General features: G+C 45.7%; 1 protein-coding gene across 1 annotated transcript in view; it reads left to right on the plus strand.

The window, feature by feature from the left end:
• The window catches only part of LOC146190320 (cell adhesion molecule Dscam1-like), a 200,139-nt gene that overhangs the window by 151,433 nt on the left and 24,265 nt on the right, over positions 1 to 24,441 (plus strand). Inside the window, exons 8-15 of the mRNA XM_084599770.1 lie at positions 3,193 to 3,370; positions 4,521 to 4,750; positions 7,740 to 7,901; positions 14,192 to 14,476; positions 16,152 to 16,271; positions 16,917 to 17,093; positions 17,835 to 17,982; positions 19,431 to 19,579. Coding sequence (XP_084455896.1) covers positions 3,193 to 3,370; positions 4,521 to 4,750; positions 7,740 to 7,901; positions 14,192 to 14,476; positions 16,152 to 16,271; positions 16,917 to 17,093; positions 17,835 to 17,982; positions 19,431 to 19,579 — 1,449 coding nt within the window. The remainder of the gene's footprint in view (positions 1 to 3,192; positions 3,371 to 4,520; positions 4,751 to 7,739; positions 7,902 to 14,191; positions 14,477 to 16,151; positions 16,272 to 16,916; positions 17,094 to 17,834; positions 17,983 to 19,430; positions 19,580 to 24,441) is intronic.

The raw sequence follows: 24,441 nt of genomic DNA on the forward strand, positions 1-24,441 counted from the left end.
TGCTCGCAGAGAAAGGCCGACAGGTGCAAAACTGTCTCTGCGTCCTTTCTGGTCACCTGTGCGAAACCTGCGGTAATTACCAACGGACAGGAATAAACTAAGACGGATAAAAAAAAAAACGAGAAAAAATAAGTGGGTGCAGGGGTGTCGTCTAATTATCACTTCGGACCCATAGCTGATTAAAGAGAAGTAAAAAAGCTACTGATATCTAAAGGCACGCAGAAGACGACTGGCAGTCCTTGCGACACTAATTACCCCGGAAGCTGCTAATAGCCGCTCGGCCGCTCCCGCTGTACTTAACATTTCTTTGCGCCTCGTCTTTTTCCGGTGACCTGCAAGCCGCCTGCTGGTAACTACTTTCTCTCGTCTTGCATAGAGACATCAGTGTCTTTCTGGCACAAAGACAACGCAAACATCGAGAAAGGAAGATAAACTCGCGAAAGCATAACTGTTGCAGAAGGGGATGCTCGGTTTAGCTTGTCTTATTAGGAATTTGGTGTTATCAAGCAGATTAAAGCCGATGTTAAAGTTAGCGGTGGTCGTTATAGCGCATATATACACAATTTCTGGGATTATTGCAAATTCTGTAGTCAGTATTTCAGCAAACCCAATTCAAAGTCTCGCAAACATTTCCGGCAAAAACATCACAGCCTCGATACCGGTTGCTTCATAGTACGAAAGCTTTATAAAACCCACCTGAAACTGTTATTAAGAAATGCAGCATTACTGTTCGCGTCTGTCGAACTTGTCTTCATGATAATATTCGATATATTGAACGGCGCGCCGCCGCCCTGCAAGAACACTTCTTCTAAAGACTTTCTTTTCGCTTTTAACTTTTCGTTCACTAAGACAAATCGGCTCCACACTATAGATCCTTGCCGGTAGTGTTAGCTGTTTGAAATTGTGTGGCAAGGTGAATGAGGGGTGTGCTTGAGGGTGGCTTTTAGTCTCATGTACAAACTATCGTCACCATATAACTGTCAAGCGTTGAAGAGGTGAAGCCTACATAACTATACGCAACGGCAGCTCTTGTCCGGTGTGCCTCAGCGTTGCCGAAGGCGTTGCGCAAAAGAAGTAGAACTCGATTTTAATACTATCATTTTATTTCTAATATACTAATAACAAAGTTGACTTCCTACGACAGGTAGTGGCAAGTTACAAAGCGTCATCCGTTGCGACTTTGCTGCGAAGTATGTTTACCGGTGCGCTAGGCCTTGCAAGCTGTGCGCTGCCAATACGCCGGCGGGAGGCACGTCACCGCCGCCGGAGCGTCACTAATGTGGGAGAATTGTCCTCTAGCTCTTATTTTTCAAATAAGCTTATCTGTAGCCATTTTCTCTATATCGAACTGTTTCACAGTGAACAACTGAAAGTTTTCCAGATAGAAGCATGATGGCGACAACTATTTTTCCTTACCGTCCACTTCAGCAGTGGCGCTATTGTCGATTCATTGTTAAGAAAATGTTTCGATAATGCCCTACATCGTTATCGCCTTGAAACATTACCACAGGTGAAAGATAGTTCGTTACGATATACGCATGAAGCGCAAACGAAACTAACTGCTATCTGAAACGATACTATCTAGACCAACCAACTCGAATTGCTACTCTTCATGAATGTAAGAGATAAAGTTGACTTCAGATTCTTACGACTCGATTTCACTGCCACCTCTTTGCTTTTACTCCGTCATTCTTCCTTGAAAACAAAAAAAAAAATTGCTGTCCAACAATAAACATATCTCATGAACGCTCCTATAAATATATTTTAACAGTACGTTGTATTGGGCGAGTTAGAAGTCGCTTATCTTGACGACCCGCACAAAACACACACACACACACACACAAAGGACCAACGTAAGAGAAGACGGCATGGGCGTTGGATTTTTGTCTCTTTTGCGCTAGTCATCAAGATGAACTACTTCCTACTCGCCCAATGCAGTATGCTATTCAGAGCGACTGTGTCGTATTCTCTTAGCCCTTTGTCTATTTTGCACTGGTCCTGAAGACGAACACTGCCAGACTTCAGCCACACCTTGACTGCAGTATTCTGACGCGCGAGTGCGCGACAACAGTTCTGCTCCTGTGAAAACGAAAAAGGTGTGATGCCGTTACCGACGATTACAGCACCGCCTTCGAAAACGAGGCGGTTTGTTACGATCATGCACCGCGTCCACACCGTCGGGCGTATTGGTGGGCAGGACGTTGGTAAAGTGACCTTAGCCGATGACAGTGAAATCATAGCGCACATCTCACACAACTCCTGTCCCTTCGAATCAAGAATAGCTGCGCTTTTTCTGTGCTGTTCAAAATGTTTGCTTTATTCCTTTCTGAAATAGATGACCCCTATTATCTGTTATATAAGGAGAAACGGAGAAACTACAGGGTGCTGCGCTCACCCCACCCCCGCTGCAATAACTTACGTCGCTGTAGGTTGCGCACGTGCATTAAAGGCCCACTTTCCACCCTCCGGTCGAAAATATTTTCTTCCCCGGTGACTGTGGGACTTCGCCCCTAGAACGCAAGGCAGCAAAATGTTTTTGAAACGAGTAACTAATAACGCAGTTACAGCCACCGCAATCACCCGATTCTGTCATGCCTCTCTCCTTCCGTTCCCTCGCAAAGGTTTTTCACTCTCCTGCCCGAGGTCGTCTAGCCTCCGCAATACAAATTCCCCTTCTTCCTCCGCGTTTGGCGGGAGGTGGGGCGTGGCTCTCCGCGAGCGCGAAAAAAAAAAAAAAAACGGTTGAGGGAGCGCGCGCCGCTGGATTCAGTCTGGCCGTGGCGAGGGAAAAGCGCGCTGCGAGCGGTAGACACCCATCCTTCTCCCGTCAGTCAGCGAGACGGACCAATGGACATCGTTCCCGATACGTACGTCATTATCATGGCCCGTCGGGCCAGCGCAGGAAGCGGGGAGGCTGGCTTCCCAAAGGAGAGCATGAGAGAGCTTTGAATTGTATTTTCGATGCTTTGCGGAGCGCGTGTCACTGTAGCATTTTGCACAGACTATCTCCGGTACCTGATCGAAACACTGGGCTCCTTTGCTTAAAAGGGCCTTCCCTGGACAGTGGCCCTTTAAGGTGCAGCGTGTTGATTCTGTTACGGATAGCTTTTTACTTACCGCCTGTAGATTTATTTGCACTCACTTCCTCGGAGCAAGCAATGTTCAGTCAAGCACTTCCTGTTGCGCTCGCAGAGGATGCCCCTATCTTGGAGCACCTGTTCACGGAGCGCCAGGTGCGGCCTGGCAGTAGCGTGTCTCTCAGATGCTCAGCCTCAGGGAATCCCCTGCCTCAGGTCACGTGGTCTCTCGATGGAGCGCCCGTGCCCGAACACTACCACGTCCGCATTGGAGACTACGTAAGCGGCGAGAGGTAAGGGTTATATCCCGCAGCGTCTCTGCACATTTTCTCAATTTCACGAAAACGTTCTAGGTAAAACATAGCATGAATACTAAACTAATGCTTCCTCCGGCTGGCAAAAACAATAAAGAAAAGAATAAAAATGTAAAGTAAATTTGCTTTCTGGTAGTGCCTATAACAGACGTGGAACGCACAATAAAAATGCTGGTGGCTTTGGAGATCGAGTGCATGTTATCGTGCTGATGATTCATCACAATATGTTTTTTTCAGACAACATCAGTTCTAATGGTAGGAAATGTAGTAGTATGTTTGGACGAAATTCGATTTTGGTAGTAATATAAACCAACTCTACATACCCTAAGCTTCACTGCTGTGCTGTGCTAAAAGAAATCCTTATACCTATTTCCTTTTATCGACTCAGGTTCCTAAAGAATGCTGACTTACTGAATTTGTAAATGAGAAAAACATCGCACTTTTTAACGAACACTCGACGAACAAGCCACTAGCGAAAGTAAACACGCTGCGCATGCCACCAACCGATGTCCAAACGTGGTGTTAATTTTAGTTTTGTATTTCTTAATCTTTTTCAAGAAATGACCTTTTGCAATATTCTGACCAGAACATTCTCTGTCTTCGTTGCTATCAGACAATTTTAAGCCGTTAATTGCCTTTGAGGGCAGTCGTTAGACTGACCGCTGTCTATAAAAACCTCATCAGTGTAATTAAAGTGAATTATATAATAAACTTAGCCACACTACGTTTTCCTGCTAAAATACGAGCTGGATTGAAAGCCTCTACATGTTCAAGTACCTCATTCGGTAAAAAAGCCTCGAGACGAGAAACAAATAGGAACTATACGTATAGTTCATTTAAGGAACCAAGGTATACTACATCTGTGACCGTATACTCGTCTGATCTTGTGCGCTGCGGCCACCAGTTCGTATAGCCATTTATTAGTTCGCGCTTCGAATACATTGTAGAGCACACATACTGTGCGTACATACGGCTGCCCGAATCTCATCCTTGTATGTTTCCTTACACTGTTCTCTTCGTTACTAGGTATTGCCACCATGTCATGTTAGCTTTTGCCCCAGTCTTACACAAGTCAGAGTATATATTGGCTCAGTCAACGCACGCTCTTTTCCCACTCCATCGGCAATAGGCTGGTGCACAGCTACGTGAACTTGACTGGTGTGCGGGTGGAAGACGGGGGCCTCTACTCGTGCGTAGCGCGCAACGGCGTCGGCCGAGCTTCGCATTCAGCTCGGCTCAACGTGCTGGGCCGACCTCTCGTGCGGCCGATGGCCAACGTGACGGCGCTTGCGGGAAGAACCATGCGGCTGCACTGCGCCGTCGCCGGACACCCCATACAGAGCATCATCTGGCAGAAAGGCGAGTAGGCCCTTATATGAAGAGCTTTAGTGGCATGGCTTGCGCTCTTTATGTGCCGTTCGATGAGAAGGCACATAAAATCATTGTGCACAAAACCTACAATTGTGCACCTGTATTCACTGGAAGCTAGTCCGCAACTGTTTCGCAGCCTCCTTAAATTTTTGCCGGCCTGATTTCAGCTAAACCTGTGCATCTAAAATTTCTTCGCACATGGTCTTTTTCTACCATTCTTAAAGAAGTACAGACACCAAATTTTGATGGCATTTTTCTTCGTTTTAATGATGCGCTAGGACATTCCTGTAGGTATATGGATCACCACGCGGTTTTGGCCTACGGCTTTCGGTTTCAGTTTCAGCGGTCGAGAAATTGCTGTAACGACACAAATATGTCTAGGTGACGCGAGGCATGAAAAAAATCGCTATATAATAGCTGACTATTCACTTGAGATTACTATTCTCGAGACAGGCTAGCTTTAGAGTTGTAGTGAAATCAAACGACGCAGGAATGACTATATCGCTGCTGTTGTTGTTTTGTTTTTTCTTTTCATCTCTCACGGGACCTAGACTTGATTTGCACGCCAGAGCCACCGCTCGGTTGTTGAAAACGAGGTGAAAAGAAAATCAAGTATAAATTATCCGCCGGTCATGGCCGAATATCACATAGTTATCCGTGTACAGTAACATCTTACGCATCATTACAAAAGATAAAACATGAACCTAAAGGTTAGGCGTCTATACTCGTTTAACAATTAGGAAAGACGCAAGCAGTTCTTTACCGGAGCTCCCCTCCATATTGTTCCTCCTCTTAATTCAATTACGTGCAGTCGCGAAACAAAAAGAGAATGTCCTTCTTGCAAAGAATCTTTGCGTTACATCCAGTATCTTGTGCAATGAAGGCTGCAACACAGCTATTTTTCAGATAGCTTTCGTAATGCACTTTCAGGCTACTGTCTGCCGCAGCAGCCACGCATCGATGAAGGAACAACTAAAGAAAATTACAGGACAGCGCTTCCGTCTGCTTAACAGCGGAAAGGATGAAAGCCACTTTACAGGACGGTTTTTACTAACTGCATCGCCACTGTCATCGCTACTGTCATCACCATCATCGTTGCTATGATCATTATCCCTAACTTCATCCTCATTGTGATTGCTCCCATCATACTCGTGCTAGACAAGGAGACAACGAGCCTGGCCTGGAGTAATTTGCGCGCTCGGTTGAGAATCGGAGGGGTAGTGGTTCGATTACCGGTGAAGATATTTTTTTTCTTAGTGTCAATTCGTGTGGACATTTAGCTTAATATGTTGAATGCTGCCCCGTAAAAGGCCCCGTCCTCCAGACAGTCCGATGCCGGCGTTGCCGACTTTGCTGGCGTTGAAAGTCGAGCTAGTTGGTCAGACGACTTCATACACCATGCAGCAGAATAGGCGACGACACACAGGAGAGGCACAAAATACACACATACACATAAAGAAGGAGCAGCATTGTCCTTGCTTATGTGTATATGTGTATTGTGTGTCGCTCCTGTGTGTCATCGCCTATTCTGCTGCGTGGTGCATCATGTTTGCTGGCGTACTACGTCGGGGTAACTCGCTGTGATATTTCATTTGGTCGCTGCCGCAGCATAAAGAAAAAGATTTGTTCCTATCTACTTGACCAACGCTTTTTTGCCTCCGCATGTGTTTGCGCTCGTGTCCCGTCTTAATAACTAAAGGGAAACATTAACAGAACGACGTCAGTGTTGCCTCAGACGCTTTCTTGCAGCTATAGATTTCGTTGGAACCATTCTGTTGAAGAGCACGCCTTACGGTTGATTGGGTCCCTTTTGTCATCTCTCACGTTTGTGGGGATAATTGTCCTGCTGCAGCCCAAATGCATTTCGTTACCTCACTTGTCACATCTGTAGCGGCGGTGCTCTTTGGTTCGATGCTATTTCTGTCGCGTCTGCCAGACCGCAAGCGTTACTAATGACGTGGGTTGTCACGTTACTCTCGAGCTGGCGGAACTTTTCTCACCTCATTCCCTCTTAGGAATCATTACCAAGCGATCGAATGGGCTCGTACATATTGTTTACATGTCTAAGAAAACCTGCGCCGCTTTGCGACCTCTTTCACCTTGTGATGAGCGACTGATTGGTTTCACTCGGCCGAGCAGTGATGCGACTTACGTCTCTGCTTGTAGTTAAATTAAGACAGTGATCGTAAGCTCTAGTTTGCTTCTGACTCGCTTATTTTTGTCGAAATGACCTTGTGCAGAACATTCTAAAGAATTAGAAGGCAATCTTATTTCTTCACTTACCCGTTTAGAAAGCGAGTATTTTTTACGTCTTTAAACGTCGTGCCAAATAATTCACTTTTGTCATTCTTTCATGGCCTCTGAAGGTACTAAAAAATTGTATTATTTTATGCAAACACTTCTTATTTTGCTCTCCTTGTCTTTATTCCTCTATATTTATAGCTATTTCCTAGTTAGACTCATTACCATGCCGGAAATGATCAAGCAGGCCGTGCTTTACATTGACTTGTGTTTACAGTATTTTCTTCGGTAGTAAAGGCAGTTCTTGCGAATGAAAATGGCGCCGATTCTGTAGTATACTTTCTGTGAGGAATAAAATGTCCACAGTAGTCAATTGAAATCTTTCCAAATTTTAATTACGGATACATGAGATGTACTCATTACATGAGTGCGCATCCCAAATTTAGTTACGGAGCTAGATCGGCCAGTACAGCCCTTTTCATAAGCACGCGCCGCACTGCCCAGATCGTCTTAACGAACAGTGTGGGTTCCAGCTGAAAGTAGCATAAGCGGTGTTAATGATGGGGAAGTCTATATTACAGGATCAGTATCTGCATTGAGCAATCGAGTTTTAATGCACGGAACTCTTGCCATTTTTTGGCATCGGTGCGCTTCAAGGACTTTCCATAATGAAACTAATTAACAAACTGCTCTGAGTGCACGTGTGATTAACTTCGTTCTGTTCTTCTGCTCGCAGACGGCCGCTCGCTGCCACAAAACCACCGCCAGCGGAGCTTCCCCAACGGCTCCCTGGTCGTCTCCGAAGTGCAGCGCAGCTCTGACAGCGGCTGGTATGCGTGCCTCGCTCGAGACCCGGAAGGCAACACGGCCAAGGGGCAGCTCGCCGTCCATGTCATGAGTGAGTGAGTTCATCGTGCAGCTCCCGCTTCAGCCTCTCAAACAGGTTTTATCTTTATGGCCTCCAATAACATCACTAATACTGACACCGCTACCACCGCCTTGAAAGATAATCACATTTTAGAGCGCAGCTCATATCCACCCGTTCGGTGGTTGGACCGCGTAAACGTCAATGCCGGTGTAACCCAGCGAAAGAGAGTCACGAGCCACCAGAGAGCCGCAAGACAAAAAGTAGTTCTCAAAAGAGAGAAAAGTCACTATCTCTGTACAGCTAACCCATGGCTCGTCGTTCTGTTCTTCTGCGAAATTCTCTTTCACTCGTGAAAACAAAATGGAGTGCTATGTAACTGCACACACAAGCATCTCGCAAATTCTCTGGCATCCCGCCGTGATGGTGCAGTGGTCGGGCGCTCGACTGCAGTGCGCAAGGATGCGGGATCGAATCGCGGCCGCGGCGGCCGCTTTTCGATGGAGGCGAAAAGCTAGGCGTCCATCGGCTGTGCAATGTCAGTGCACGTTAAAAAACCCCAGGGAGTGGAAACTTCCGGAGCCCTCCACTACGGAGTCTTTCATACGCTTAGTCTCTTTGGAACGTTAAACACCACAAGCCAAACTAAACCATATTCTCTGGCTCTGTATATCGCAAAAGTGCTTAAATGACTTGAGTGAAACAGCGCGAAAGAAGCCCGAAGGCGAAGCGAAGAAGGGACAGGAAAGAGCGCTGACTGACAACTGAATTTTATTGAACGAAACTCGTACAATATATAGGAAGGCAGTGGAAAAGATAATCAGATGCCGTCAAATTCACATGGCGGTAGAGAGCCAAAAAAAGCGATAAAAACATAACAGGATGATAAAGCTAAAAGTGTGCTGATTACAAGAGATGAAAACAAAATGAAGAAGTTAAACTTGATGACAAAAGCAGTAAAAGGAACATGGTGTAAACAGCCAAAAAAAAAAACGGTAAAATTAAGCTAAAAGTCAACTGAATTCGAAAATGGATGAGAACAAAGTGAAAAAAGTTACACTTGAAGACATAAACAGTCAATGAAACATGGTGTAAAAACCCTAAAACAGATAAAGCATCGCTAGCAGGTAACAAGTATAAAACCGATAAAAACTGACGAAATGAAATTGTGGAAAAGATAAAAACTGATAGAAAGTGACCGCGTGTGGATAAAAATTGCGCACATACCTTCACGAAAAATGAATAAATCAACGATTAAAACACCCGTAGTGAGCGAAAAACCTAACAAAGTTGTTCCAAGAAGGCAAGTTCATTCTCGTACAAAGATTTTGAGGCATCGCTCACACAATCCGGGCCCTTTCTTTTTATAAAGAACGCTTCTTTCAACTCCCGGGCTACGCTATCCCTACTTCTATCTAGAACAACTGTTTCGCGTAAACGAGGCATGCATTTGCATTCTCTGCAATGAAGTGCTAAATTAGAGCCAGTGCCGTTTCCAAGTGAGCGCTCGTGTTCTCTTAAACGTTCGTTCAAGCACCTTCCGGTTTGTCCGATATAAACTTTGTCGAATGTAAGTGGAATCTGGTATATCTTGCCTTTTTGGAACAACTTTGTTAAGTTTTTCGCTCACTAAGCGTGTTTTAATCGTTGATTTCTTTGTTTTTCGTGAAAATCTGTCCGCAATTTTTATCCACACGTGGTCACTTTCTATCAGTTTTTATCCTTGCCACAATTTCATTTTGTCAGTTTTTATCGGTTTTATACTTGTTACCTGCTTGCGATGTTTTATTCTGTTTTAGGGTTTTTACACCATGTTTCATTGACTGTTTATGTCTTCAAGTGTAACTTTTTTCACTTTGTCTTCGTCCATTTTCGAATTCAGTTGACATTTCGCTTTTACCGTTTTTTTTTGTTTTTTTTTTTTTGGGGGGGGGGGGCTGTTTACACCATGTTCCTTTTACTGTTTTTGTCATCAAGTTTAACTTCTTCATTTTGTTTTCATCTCTTGTAATCAGCACACTTTTAGCTTTATCACCCTGTTATGTTTTTATCGCTTTTTTTGGCTCTTTACCGCCATGTGACGTTGACGGCATCTGATTATCTTTTCCACTGCCTTCCTATATATTGTACGAGTTTCGTTCAATAAAATTCAGTTGTCAGTCAGCGCTCTTTCCTGTCCCTTCTTCGCTTCGCCTTCGGACTTCTTTCGCGCTGTTGCACTCAAGTCACAATGAACCAACTAGCCCAGCAAAACGTTCTTCAAGTGCTTACATAGTTGAGCTCAAATTGTGAATTATGGAGTATCGTAATCGTACTTCGGGTTTTTAATATAGCCACGCTTTCTCTATTAGCAGAAATGCTAATTAATACCATTCAGTGCTACCGCCCACGGCCAGCAACTGCAGCTATCCTCGCTCGCCATACTGTCGCTGCCATTTTGCCTTTTTCATTAGCAGTTACACTGCTGCGCACAAAACGTTGTGCAGCAAAAAATAGCAGGTGTAATTACATAAGTAGCGAAGAGGAAATGCTAAGAAATAGCGAAGGTAATTTTTTAGTACATGAACGATTAAGTTATATGAGGTATAACTAGGTGAAAAAATTCATCGAAGGCAAATCCACGTTAAAATTTAATGTACATGAATCGGAAACGTATTGGTGCGTTTTCATTGGTGCATTGCTTAATTAGCACAGCAGTTACCAGCTAACTAGGTGACATTTATTCATCCGAGATGGTGCAAACATAGGCTCCAAAATTAATTTTTAATGTTCCTTCTACAAAATTATGAGTGGAAGTGCACGTACATGGGAATAAACCACAGCCGGATCGGTACTCTCGTAGGAACTGCAGAGAGCACCAAGAACTTTTATATATATATATATTTTTTTTTGCTCTGGATATGCGACAAGTAGCATTATAATGAAAATTTTCAGTCTTAAGCCCTAAAGAGGCTATTTCTAGGAAACGTTGTCTATAGGTGTGGACATTGGCTTTCGGCCTCAAGGAAACCCCTTTGAACAGAAGTTAGGCTAAGCCTAAGTATCTTTGGATGGCCGGGTGGCGTCGCTACTAATCTTAACGTGAGAGGATTGAGTGCGGAAGGAGGGAAATGAGAGAAAAAAAAAACATTTGCCGTGGGGTCTCCGAAGGTTGGGTCTGTTCGGAGGCGGCTAATGGAAGAAGGAAGCTCGGGGGTGCGCGACTCGCCTGTCCGAGTGGTCACCATTTGTCATCGCGGCACGTCCTGTGCCGTCGTTAGGAGGCACCACGCCTCCGCCCCTCTCTCTAATGGTCACACTCACGGCACACTGCTTCTTTGTGTACGGCCGAGCAGCGCCCCGAAAGCTGTCGAAATGAAAGCGATGTGCCATAAACGCTTCGTCCTCACTAGCATTACGCCCAGGCCATTCACGACACCCTCTGCTGCTGCCTTCTCGCGCTGTCATTAAGTGGCTCCAACCACCTTTCCGCGTCAAAAGTGGCCGTGGCCGGAAATGAAGCGTTCAACACTTTATAAACGAACCCTTAGCGCTAGAGAAGACAAGAAGAAGAGATTGAGCCTCAGGTACTGTTTTATACTCTGCGCTCTGTGTTTCCGGTTGCTTACTTATACACTTAGTAAGTTGCTGTACGCGAGGTTTCGTCCGCCACAGCAGGTGAACAACAGGACAGGATGTCACGTAACCTTCCACAACGTAAAGAAAAGAAGCCAGCAGTCGGCGAGGCCAACGAAAACATTGGAGATGTCTTTTTTTTTAATTATGACTTGGATAATCACGGAAGTTAGTAATGTAAACTCTTTAGGGGAAAGATAATTAAACACAAAGTAGAAGAAAACAACAACGTGCCGATGGTGGGAACCGAGCCCACGACCTCCGAATATCGCGTCCGGTGCTCTTCCAACTGAGCTACATCGGCCGCATAAAAGACAAAGTACAATCCCCAATGCTTTCCTTGGCCTCGCCGACTGTTGGCTTCTTTCCTTCATGTATTATAGCGAGCACCCCATTTCCCCTTAATTGATCTGCTTGTAGCTTACGGGGGTCTCGGTTCTGGCAGTCTTGAAGCCATAGGTAGCGTAAGAGGGTTCTAGCACAGCTTTCGCCCTCGCTCTTGATCACGTTCTACGTGACGCTGGCGGTAACAAAGGACGTACTACGTCCGCCGCTATGTTTGATGGTGGCGCTGGTGAACACTCTCAAGGTTCGTATACAGACAACATCAATACCCGAGAAAGTAGCAGGGGGAACAGCGGCCGATGTAGCTCAGTTGGAAGAGCACCGCACACGATATTCGGAGGTCGGGGGTTCGGTTCCCACCATCGGCACGTTGTTTTTTCTTTGACTTTGTGTTTAATTATCTTTCCCCTAAACAGTTTACATTACTAACTTCTGGGATTATCTGAGTCATAATTTAAAAAAATAAAAAAAGACAAAGTACAATCTCTAATGCTTTCCTTGGCCTCGCCGACTGTTTGCTTCTTTCCTTCATGTATTATAACGAGCACCCTCATTTCCCCTGCATTTATCTGCTTCTACTACGTAGTACGACTAACTGAAAAAAAAAAAAAACACAGCATTGAGCGCTGGTTGTCTTGTTGCCCAGCTGAGATATAATAAATCTGAAAGTTCTGCAATAATACCGAAAGACGGCAAAACTGATCTAATATATATATATATATATATATATATATATATATATATAACGTTTGCATTGACACTTTTTGTCTCAAGCCAAAATTTAAACAATAGGTAGTTAGTCTTCACTAACTATTTAACTGTAGTCAATAAAAAAATACTGGCGGTTAGCATAGACGACTCTGAACAGCTCTGGATTGGTTTCACTGTGCTAGGGCTAACTTTATCTTTTTGAAATCTTGGTCCAAGTTAGCTGGGACAACCTGTATATATATGTACACAACTGTGACTTTTCCTGCATTATAGAGCTTGGTCAGTAGGAGCATGGTATGTACAGCCAGTGCGAGAGAACAAAGCTAAAAGAGTTAACGAGGAAGATAGAAAGCAGCGGATTCTTCACAAAAAATCGCGACCACCCCTCCTGGTCTTGCGCGAAAGTCAAGAATCAGGTATTTTAGGTGAAAGGCTTTCTAAGCTCGTAGTGAAAATCTCGCGTCGGCGAAATTTGTCCGCAAGATGCGTCAGCGAGATTCAGCGAGTGACAGATACTGCGCCTTTCCTTTCCTGTAAACCAATTACAGAACGTCGGTGAAATTTGACGTGTTCAACAAAACGCAATTCATTAAAAGTAATTATAAATGCTTAGTAATGGGTAGTATTTGCTAAAATAACTTACTAATGACATGTAATTACTACTGATTATTTGCAATTACTACTACTGACTTCTAATGACCAATACGTCTAACAACGTCTTGTAACTACAATTGAGTAGAAATGACTAAAGTGACTACTAATGACTACTAGTACTACTACTGCTACTACTACTACTATACTACTTTGCTTTTGCCATTCACTTAAGACGTATCCTAAGTGAACCTGCAATTTTCTTAATTGCCTATCAAATGGGTAGTGGAAGGCATATCCACGTTTAGTGGTCTGAATTCTCTTGGGGAAGTATAACTTCCCTGCAAAGATTTTAGTTTATTTCACTAGCATGCACAGGTCATGCGACACCTTCAAAATTTTCCTGAAGTCATTTGGAACACTTCAGTAGCTTCATTTGCTTTTCGAGTTAAATTGACACCAAGCTACATATCTGCAAAATTACAGGTTATTTTTCCTCAAGCCGTGGAAACACTTGTATTGTCCTTAACCACGGTGTGCCTTTGAAAGAATTTCTCCCGCAAGTTGTACCATATAACATATTCTTTTGTTTCCCTATGTTTTCATAGTATCGTATATGCTGAGTGTTGGTCATGGTTGGCTTTGTGCGTTTCCGTCCCCATCCTTCATAGCTGCATATGAGGTTGCAGCACATGATAAGTAATTTTATATAAAAATACAAGCTCACCACCGTGCCTTGGTAACATTTAAATAAATGATTTCCCTTTTTCCCGCCTGTATTCTTTGAACCTTTCCACCGAGTTTATGAAGCTTGAGAAAGGCCACATCCAACGCACCAGCAAGTGCATCATGGCGCACCATGTTTTCCGCCTTGTCACCATTGCTGTCGAATCTTCGATATACAAACGACAACCGTACGGCGCGCGCCATTTTGCGTTGCGTCTATGAGAAACTGTTCTTCCTGTCCACTATTGCCCATTATTATACGCAACACGGCTCAGCGGCTGGGCATTCTAGCCTCATTATTTTCTCTGGCATATCCCGCCACATTTAATGTGCAGCTCCACCTGGGGTGAGCCCGTTCAGCTTCCCGGATGACCTGACCGAAGGCAAGCGGGCGGGTGCCGCCTGCATCATCTCGGACGGTGACCTGCCCATCACCATCGAGTGGTTCAAGGACGGCCAGGAGCTGGATCCTGCCCTGGAGGCTTCGGTGGCCAAGGCCAACGACTACACGTCTTTCCTATCCTTCACCGGTGTGCGCCGGATGCACACCGGCAACTATACCTGCGTCGCCTCCAACCCCGCAGCCTCGGCCAACTACACTTCACCCATGATTGTCCGCGGTGAGCGAAGGACTCAACCCCTGTTTTAAATGAACAGTGAGGAGGAACTGAAATAGGCTTGCACCGATAATACATGGCTGCATTTTAGAAGAAAAAAACTTTCATATGCTAGGAAGGGCCATACAATAGAAAACGCACCCGCTGTCATCAGCCCCCCATCGCTAACAAACAAAATATTTTTTACAACAGCGTTCAATGACCAGTCACATAACTTCCAGGATGGAAAGTGACATTTCCAGAACACGTTACATCCATGTGACACCTCTGGAGAAGCATATGAATAAAATCACCAGCTTGGCGATCTGACGTGTAGGGGTCCGCACACTCGACCACTGGACAAGAAAAAAAAAACTCAATTTTAAGGCATCGGCAGCATGTAACTTTATCATGTAAGCCAAGAGAGCATGTCATTAGTTCTCCCATTGATTATTGAAAAACTTAACTGCGCCAAAAAGACGGAATAAGAGAAGAAGAACACAGGACGAACGCAGTCTTGCAACTCTTCTCACCATTGAAACTCCATTCTTCTGGTCTTTAAGGTTTTACAGACAGCTTCAACACCTTCTAAATGGCAACGTTCTTTCTCTTCACATTCCACCTGGTCAGCAACACTGTGGGTAGCAGCCAAAGCCTCGTGCTTTCTCAAGGGCACTTCCGTCCCGTCCTTTTGGCACAGTTAAGTTTTTCAATAATGCATTACCAACTAGTCCCCCATCGCACTCTATTAGATTTCATTTCTCCCAATGATTTTTTTAGCGCAGGCATATGCTAAACCACCACTCAGCTCAGAGCCATTTTCACAATTTTTTTTTTTTTTTTTGCTGCCTTGACAACTGAGATTCGAGTCGAGTGAAAAGGAGGTGGGGTATAACTGATTAATTTCCTTAGCAATAAAACGTATTTTGCTGTCTGAAAACCGCCAACGAGGAAAGGTCCATTGAATAATTTTTTACTGTGAATAAGAGTGCGATGAAGTTGTCCGCAGCATTGCTTTAACGCTGCGAGGATTACACCGGCACCAAAAATAAAAAGACTTATGGGTATGCTTTAACGCACCTGTGAAATGAGGCTCTTGTAACATTGGCGAAGGCCCCAAGATTTTGATGGGTGTGAACGAAGATTTATTTTCGTCGGCCGGAAATATGTAACGCTGATAATACTCACTCCATGACCTTGAGAAAATCCCTTGGGCTTTTTGAGTGACATTCGCGTACGCTGCCACATTGCAGTTGCATACGCGATACATGATGGGAGCCGGTGAGGCGCCATCTTATCAACCTTAGTCTAATCTCCTTTACAGTGTCATATACGTGCGCATGCGCATACAGAGATACGGTCCAGAGAACAAAGAATGAGATGATAAATTTGTATATGCTTCCGCTAGATTCCCACTCCAAATTTGCCGGTTGGCAGGGACTCAAATTTGTAGTAATCGTCGTTTTAGTTGTAATGCAAACATATTCTCGGAGTTAAAATGCATACCACTAGGTGTACTCCACTAGGCTATCACTGAAGGAAAACGTGCTGCACTAACTTAATTTTGCCATTCACGGCAACAGAGAGCCAGGCAGCACTCGTGGACTAGCAGAGAGCGAACCAGTGTTGTGCAGACGTTGGACGTTTTCATTTGAAATCGCGAAGAAGTGGCCAGGGAGGAGCGCTGTGCTCTACGCAGTTGCTCCCGCATGGAGTCAAGAGCCTGTGGACAAGGCTGCCATCATGGGACAAGCAGTGAGCTTTGACTGTCAGGCGGATGGTTTCCCGATGCCAGTCATCCGATGGAAGAAAGAACAACGTGAGTGATAATAGTGATATTTTTATCAATTCGAAATATTTGCTATTGTTAAGATCAGGGTGACATTCGAGGCTAATAAACGTTTAAAAAGCGCTAATGAACGCTCTGAAATTTTCAGCAGTGCAGAAGACAACTATTATTACCAGCAAAATAAAACTAAAGCACAAAGAGTCCAAACGGATAGGCAAAAATGCAGGTGATGCTGAATTAGAATCTCAAATTCTTTTTGCAGGAAAATACGGAAACAAAACTGGGTTCCCTGGGCTCTATCAAATAATCTATATTCAAAGAAACGTGCTCACATCAATTTTCAAGAAGGGCATTCAATAAAACCATAAAACTTCGCACGCATTTCTTGCTCTCTCTTCAAGGCTATGCTCTAACCAGATGAAAGAACGAGAAAAGTAGATTGAAAAGGGGAGTGGGCTTTATATCTTTCATATCCGTAATCGGTACATTCCTATTCAGTTTTAGCGCCCTGATAAGGCATAGCATTGTAGCTGAGTCACTTATGGTATGTCACCGTGGCTTGCCCACAGCACCGTGTTGCCGGATTTTGTAATGGTGTTTGAAAATGTGTTATTTTCTACAGAGAATCGCAATAATCTTGCATGTTCTCTTATTTTACTCCTCGGTGCCTTTCAGACTTGGCGGAAAACCGCGACTTCTCTGTGATCATCAGCAACGCCAACGTTCAGATCCTCGAGAACGGGACACTCAGCATACGCGAAGCTGACGCCAGCGACGCCGGCCACTACATGTGCCAAGCACTGAACGGCGTTGGACCGGGAATCTCCACCGTCGTCAAACTGGACGTGCACGGTACGTATTGGAGTGAATAGACAGTAAGACGCGCCCCTGTGCGTTTATAGCAAAAAAGGGGCAAGATGTGGGCAAAGGGAGCAACTGCGCACCTATTTGCGCATGAGGCGTTTTCTTGCACTGGTGTGGACCGTGTGGCATGTAAAGTCCATACCAGCACTGCCTGTCAGTAACTTCTCTCAAAGGGGCCAAAACGTCTTCAGCACTGAGAACTAGCAGCTTCAGCCAGCAATTTCTTGAACAGCGTTACCTCTAACGACGATTAAAACACATGACCGTTGAATTAGCATCTCCATGGTAGCACTGAGAAGAAATGGTAGAAATATTTGGAGTTTATAAAATCGACAAAAGCCAAGCTCTGTACCCCTCATCCCTGCACACATTAGCATCTTTAAGAAAAAAAAAAAATCTCGGACCAGCGCAGTTCGTAAAGCGCACTGTTCCAGGGTGCTTGGAATGATTGGGGTAAAGCCTGTTTCCCTTGCCCACAGTAGGGGAACAAATTAAATACATTACATCCAATGGTTTTTCCAGCGTTTTCGAGGATTGATCAGCGCATGCATGCATCCGTGTAAGGCAGTGAACAGATTGTGGAGGAAGAACTAGCATTTCAACAGATGCGGTCTATAGGGCAAAATGAAAAGATGCCGCTTGTCATCGTACACCCAGGTTTGGCATGTGTGTTGCTGACTGCTGTATCGCCTCATTTTTTTAATTTTTTTTCAATGACTCGATTTGCAGTGGCAGCTCATTTCGAGCGCAAGTTTCAGGCGCTCACGGTTCGTCGCGGAGATAATGTGGCCCTTACATGCCGCGCCGTCGGTGAGCCGCCTATTACAGTGACTTGGACGCGGGACAGACATGCCTTCAGCCCAGAGATGGAGCCCAGGTAGGTAACCCATCCTTGTAGTCCTCGAGGTGGTCATATTATTGACAGCTTTGACTTTGCGGAGTTCTGGAGCTTTGTGTGCGACTTCTTTTATCAAAGATTCACTCCGCCAGAGGGTGTTAACGCCACATTCATGAGCTAAAGGTGTGGGTTATCTGAGAGACACCTATGCACGGCTATACTTAAAATATATAAAACACGCATACCAAATAATATTAAACTTACATGCCTTCTTAGATTCCGTCGTGTCATAAGCAAGTCAATAAGCAGATCGAATGACCTTCTAAAGTTGTTGCCTATAAGCGTGAGGAGTACAAGTTTGCTTTAACCGGTCTAGGCATGCAGGTTTCATTAAAAATACGCCATATCCAAGGCCTCAGCTGGCCTTTGGACACGACTTCATCATGATGACTGACACCAGGAACAAAAAATTGCGATTGCGCAAAGCTCGAGTGTTGCAGTGCCACCTTTAAAGTTTTTCGCATTTCTTTTCACTCTACATGTGTGACTACTTCCTGCAATGGCATATAAAATGAGCCGGAACAGCGTCCGTTCAATAAAAATGCCTTCTTCCTTAATTCTCTATCACATCTCCTTTAGCACCATGTCTTGCGCAAAGTGCGTCCTTGAATTAAGCCCCAGTAAGGTTCCGCACTGCGTTGCCCACTTTTTTCCGAGAATACCAAAACAAATACTAAAAATCACTAAACATGTAACACAAACCTGAAGCAGTCACTGATGATTTCTAATTATTTCCGAGCGATTAAACGCCACAAAAGAAAAGCTGCGCACCAATACAACATTTTAAAAAATGCGCAGAAATTTCTGAAGTGCAGTGGGAGGACTGGCTAAGCAACCGCACCGGAAGACCACTGGCAAAAAAAGCAGTCAAGTTGAATGAATAAATGAATGTTTATTTCGCTTTTGATTTACATACAAAAAGCACAGCTGACGAGAAAAAAAAAAAACTAACCGCTTGACGTGCTTCGCAACTGCAACAGTCGACAATGACCGGAGCGCCAGTTCGTGCGGTATATGCCTGCGGTATAGATTCCGCAGGCAGATCGAGGCCGCGAAGATGCGGCTGTGACAAAACAGCTCATCGCAAAGATGTTTCGAAGTTCCGTGTGCCATAGAGCAGGGGTCAATGTGAAGTATTTTCCACGAGGTGGTGAACAGGATCGCTTGCATTTATGCAGCCCCAGTGGCAAGATTAGAATCGGGCAATCCTGCTTCACAAGACGTTATTCGCCGATGTGTCCCGCGGTGTGAAGCTCCTTGAAAATTTCGAGAAACGTGAGGGGTCCAACTGTGCGTGGCCGACGTCGTTCTGAATTCGTGCTGTGTACATGCTGCCCTCGCGCCTCTATCTAAGCCCATTTCGGGACACATTCCGGCGTTAAGGTATCACAGGTCAAACACTACCTTCTAAAATTCTCCAATGACAGGTACTTGGTGGAAGAGAAACCCGGTGACGAGGCCTTGGAGTACGTTGTGCGCATCCCGAGCGTTGACCGCAGAGACTCTTCCCTCTTCAGCTGCTACGCCGAGAACGCCTACGGAAGGGACGACACAAACTTCCAGGTGGTCGTCCAGGGTGGGTCCAAGTTTGTGTGCGTCGGTGAGCGTCTTCTGGCGCTCAGAGCTGCTGTTGTGCACGTCTGATATCTCAATCGCCACAATCAGAAAATGAACCTCCTTCTCTTCTGGCGTTCGGCCTCTCTCTACTTTCCGCTTTCTTCTCTATTTATGCTCACCATGGAGGAAGCAAAATATAGCAGAGGTCTCGTTGTCATAGCGACATTACAAAACGTTTAGCAGAAGTCACGTGCCTTTGCGCAACGAACTGTGCCATTCATCAGCACAACAAAGCAATGTAATGGCAACAGCACCTGTAATAGTGCTCATTGAGAACCTTGGTGCAGTTGTCCGAGACGACCGAGTACAGTTAGAAGTACGTTGTTTTGTATAACTGTTGCGTTTCGCGGCTGCCCTTCAAGTACTCACGGATTGAAATAGGACACTCGGAGCGCGTGGCCGTCGCTGCATGCAGCGCCGCCCGTGGATGCTCATAGAACCAAGGTGCTGCATTGTGGTATAGCGCGAGGGGGAGAACATCTAAAAAGCAGAACTGCTCCTTCCGGTCGCCAATAATCCGGCCTGTTGTTTACCACACTGCCTTGCATGCAGCGACGGCCACGCGCTCCGAGTGTCCTATTTCAATCCGTGAGTACTGTACATGGTCTCTGGTAACATTAGTCTCGAAAGAGTACTTTTTAATGTATTTAAGACGCTGGCTTTCTGTAACTATTTTGGAAAACATATGACTGTTTTCTCTCGCCGGATTAAGTTTAGCGCCGGACTTTCCCAGTTTTCATCTACAATGCTCCTTTTGCAGTTCGGTCGTATTCATAAGCACTTAATTGAAGCTTCCTAAAACTTAACACGCAGGTAAAACGTTCATGCCCTCAGCGACCAAAGAATAACTCGGTAGGAGGCTGAGGATGGATAGAGCACCACCTGAAGCTGACGGTATGTAAACGAACGAAGCAAACACGTGCGCAAAATTACGCTCGCCTCTTCCGGCATGCGCGACCGGCACTCAGGCAAGCAACAGCTGGGCGTCACAGTGACTTCAAACCTGATCGATATAGGAGTGGTGCTGCTTCACAGACGTGGCTATCAGCCGCTGGCGGCCTGGCGCAAACCAAAAGTCGTCTGCTTTTCCTTAGCCTTCGCGCGGCATGCGCGGTACGCTGAGACGCACAAAGCAGATCATGGCTCGTCCTTGGCCCTCGCGGCGCATGTACGATCGCACTGATACGCAACCAACGCTGCCGACTTGCACATAGCAAAGCCCTCAATTGCGGCTTCAAAAATTGAGGTGTCAGAGCATCTCCTATGTTTTCCGCGTGGGGTTGGGAAGCAGCTGAGAACCGACAAACATCTGTCATTGTGATCCTTTTGTAGCGAAAGCTACACTAGGCTAGTAGAAGCGATTTTCACCGCGCCTGTCTGAGGCCACAACTGCGCATGCGCTGTAATCATGGCAACCAGCTGCGCCGTTCCACAGGAATTATGCCGCTGCGCTGCACTGGTCTCCACCGCTGCGCCGACTCGTGACGTCACGTACCTCGTTATGCAGCATCACAGCGCATGCGCAAATCATTTGTGGGTCACCCAGAGACTCGCCAGGTACGTGGTACTGACCACAGAGAGGAGTAGGAGCGTAGCGACATCCCAGCAGATGCGCGCGCCGGCGCGGTGAAGAGGGGGGGGGGGGGGGGGGGGGTAGTTTCCGCACTGAGTATGTACGCACGCCGCCGCTGAGAGCAAGCAGAGAAGCGCTTGCGGACATCGTATGCGCAGGGCATGAAAATGGATTCTTCATAGAACGTCGGTGAACTTTGATGCGTTCAACGCAATGCTCGCTGTGCTGGATGCAAAACCAGTCGATTGCAGACTTCCGCTCCACATTCGGTTCAGCAACGTTGAACCCCTCTAATTGTGTATGCCCTTGCATGATAAGGTGCAGCAATTGTTATGGGCCTTCATTTGATCTCCGGTGAAGGATCTACTATATATGAGGTGAAACGCCATGTAGAGTTTACGTCGTTTACAGTACGCCACTGTAAATATCTCTATGCCACACGAGGAGCACTATTTTGGCTCTCACCTGTACGATGCTATACAACATGATTCACTCCATCTTACACGCAGATTTTTTTTAGGTGTTCTGTCGAAGCGGTCGGTGGCTGCAAGAAAAGGAACATTAGTTGTCGGGAGCCCCGTAAATGTCTCATTGAACGTTCGGAACCTGAATGTTTTGGCTTTTGAACAGGAACACACTGAAAGGGGAAAAATATAAGCAGGACAGTTTCAGCTGCGCAGGAATACAAGCACACATTTGTAAAGCAGTATAAAGCCATAAAATTAAAGCGGACTCTTAGCTGGATAAACAATGCACAAGTGGCGCTCCTCTTCCCTATATAATAGATCAGCGGTTCTTAGCTTAATTCGGAGGCTGTATTTGGCTTTACACTGACTTATTGAGGCGAAAGCGTTTCTTTATTTGTGAGACGCTCTGGTGCCACCACATGCTGCGGAGAGGATCTGTGGACGTAGCGCAGTCCACATTCTTTTAGTTCCTAACAAAACTGAAACACAATTCATCCGCATCCCAGCCGAGCAAAATAACAACTCCTCTACGACGACATAATGCGAACCTGTTCATAACCATGGCTTCCAAATCACCCGCGTGCGGCGGGATATCAGAGGCCGTGCCATAATTCTCCTTGTCTAGCCTAAGGATACTGAAGGGCGTTGAGGGAAGGAAAAACCTACAGAACCAGCACTGAAGTAATGCGTAAATCTGACCATAGCTGCTGCTTTTGTGACATTGGACGCATTGGCATCATTTTATTTGTTTTTATCTAATGTCGCGTCTCCTGGTGGATTCTCCCGACACTACGCTCGCGGATCTAGCCCGCACTCACCCAGATGACGTGTCTGCAGTACGTATTTACCCAATTTAATGAAGGAGCGACAGAGATTGAAGTTTATGAAGCCGATGGTACTCACTTCACAGCGCGAAAGGGCGTTGCAGTTGGAACTTGATGAGCATGACACTTACAGAGTGGGGTGAAAGTGTGCTGCAGTTTTATCCGAGGAACCATCGAATGTAAATTGTCGATGGCATGGCACGCCAGGGAAAACTTTAATATAACTATGTACTCCTGTGAGGCGCTGATGCATTAAACGAAGGATCAGTATTTGTGGGGTGTTGCCTGAGCAGGCAATAAAGAAAAGAGCGGTGATAGTAGAATTCTCGCGTGCGGGGTTGAAAGCTGGTCTGTTCATTCTGGCGCGAGTTTAAAACTTCGAAGCGCAGTCACGGCAGCGTTTTTTTTTTCTTGAGTATCAGTTCGTGTGGACGCGGTCTGCCGACACCTTGATGACAGGCTCTGCCCACAAACTCTGGTGAGGCCACCAGGAGACAAGAGAAGTCTTCGCCTTGAAAAAGATGACTGACAACAGATGTAAAGTACAATAGTGAAAATAAAATAAAAACAAGAAAGCAGATAAAATTTATTCAAAACTAATAAAATTTCCAATAAAGTGAAAGTAAAAATGCACATTTGGGAAAGCAACGAAGCGGAGAACATGCTCACAACAGAACGAGGCCAGGAATTCATAATAATTTCACTTTTCCGCACGTAAGGAGACTAAGTGCCCCGCTGTTTTTGTGCATGGCTGCTCACTGCAGCTCCTCAGTGATCTTGCAAATGGTTCTCCAGACTTAATAGAAGAGTAGTGTAGTCTGATCTTCGCATTCTACATATTCCACTTCTTAAAAAAAATAGAATATTACATGTGCAACGGCACTGTTGCATCAAATTACTGTTGTTGTGAACTTAGAATAGCTTCGTCAGTCTGCTGTAAGATTATTACCAAACTGCATATTTCTGTTGCTTGAATGTTATTTCGTTTCTGTTGTACAGGTATCTCATGCGTTCTAAAAATACATCGTTCGGTCCAATGAACTCACACAACAAATCGCCATATTAAAGTTTGATGCGGCCTTGTAGTATCCTTTTTTAAAACATCCAAATAATTATGATCACCAAGCCGTGGAAGAGAGTTTACCTGTCAGAAAACCGTTGGTGGCCCGGTTGTACTGGGAATCAGGCCCCACGCCTCCCGCAAGTAAGATGGAAGCTCTATACCCCTAGGCCATCACTCCACAGATCCCGATCGCTGATAGGCATAATTTTTCATAACCATATGAGCATCTACAACTTCTGCGACGAGTTTACCTTCAATTCGCGCCTAAAACAATTAAAGTTTCAAAACGTGAGGATAAATTTGTGAAGACACTTAAGGTTCACCATGAAGGTCACCAGGGGGTCGAAATTACTTCACAGCCCTCCACTACGGCTCCTTTTAGAGCGCAGCGCTTTGGCGCCCGTTCCCGGGTTTCGCGTCGTCTTCGGCGTCGGCCGGCCTCGTAACCAGCTTCGCCCCCCTTTCATCCCCCCAGTTCGAGCCGACGCTTCGGCAACCGGAGCCTCGCAGGAAGAGGGGGGGGGGGGGTGGTACACTCAGCAGCGAACGATGGGGGCAGGAGCGCGCACAGCAACCGGAGAACTCGAGGAAAGGATGGGGGGTCGCCCGGAGGCGGCGCTAGCAGCCCACTGACTGATGCCACGGATGCCACTAGCGAGTCAAGACAACGTGACTGCGTAGAACACCGTCGCCACCATGCAGAAAGAGGAGGTGGGGTCCCCCCCCCCCCCCCCCCTCTTCCTGCCTGGCCGCGAGGGTGCTCTTCGTTTTCCGAAACGCCGGCTCGCTATCCGCGAATCACGATGCCTGCATCCCGTTCTCACTCGCTTCACTCGTTAGCGGCGTCAGCGGCATCAGCATGTCGCTGCTATCTGTTCGTCGCGCAACGTTCCT

This window comes from Amblyomma maculatum, chromosome 4 (assembly GCF_055883805.1).
Source record: "Amblyomma maculatum isolate TAMU_Amacu chromosome 4, ASM5588380v1, whole genome shotgun sequence".
NCBI lineage: Eukaryota > Metazoa > Arthropoda > Arachnida > Ixodida > Ixodidae > Amblyomma > Amblyomma maculatum.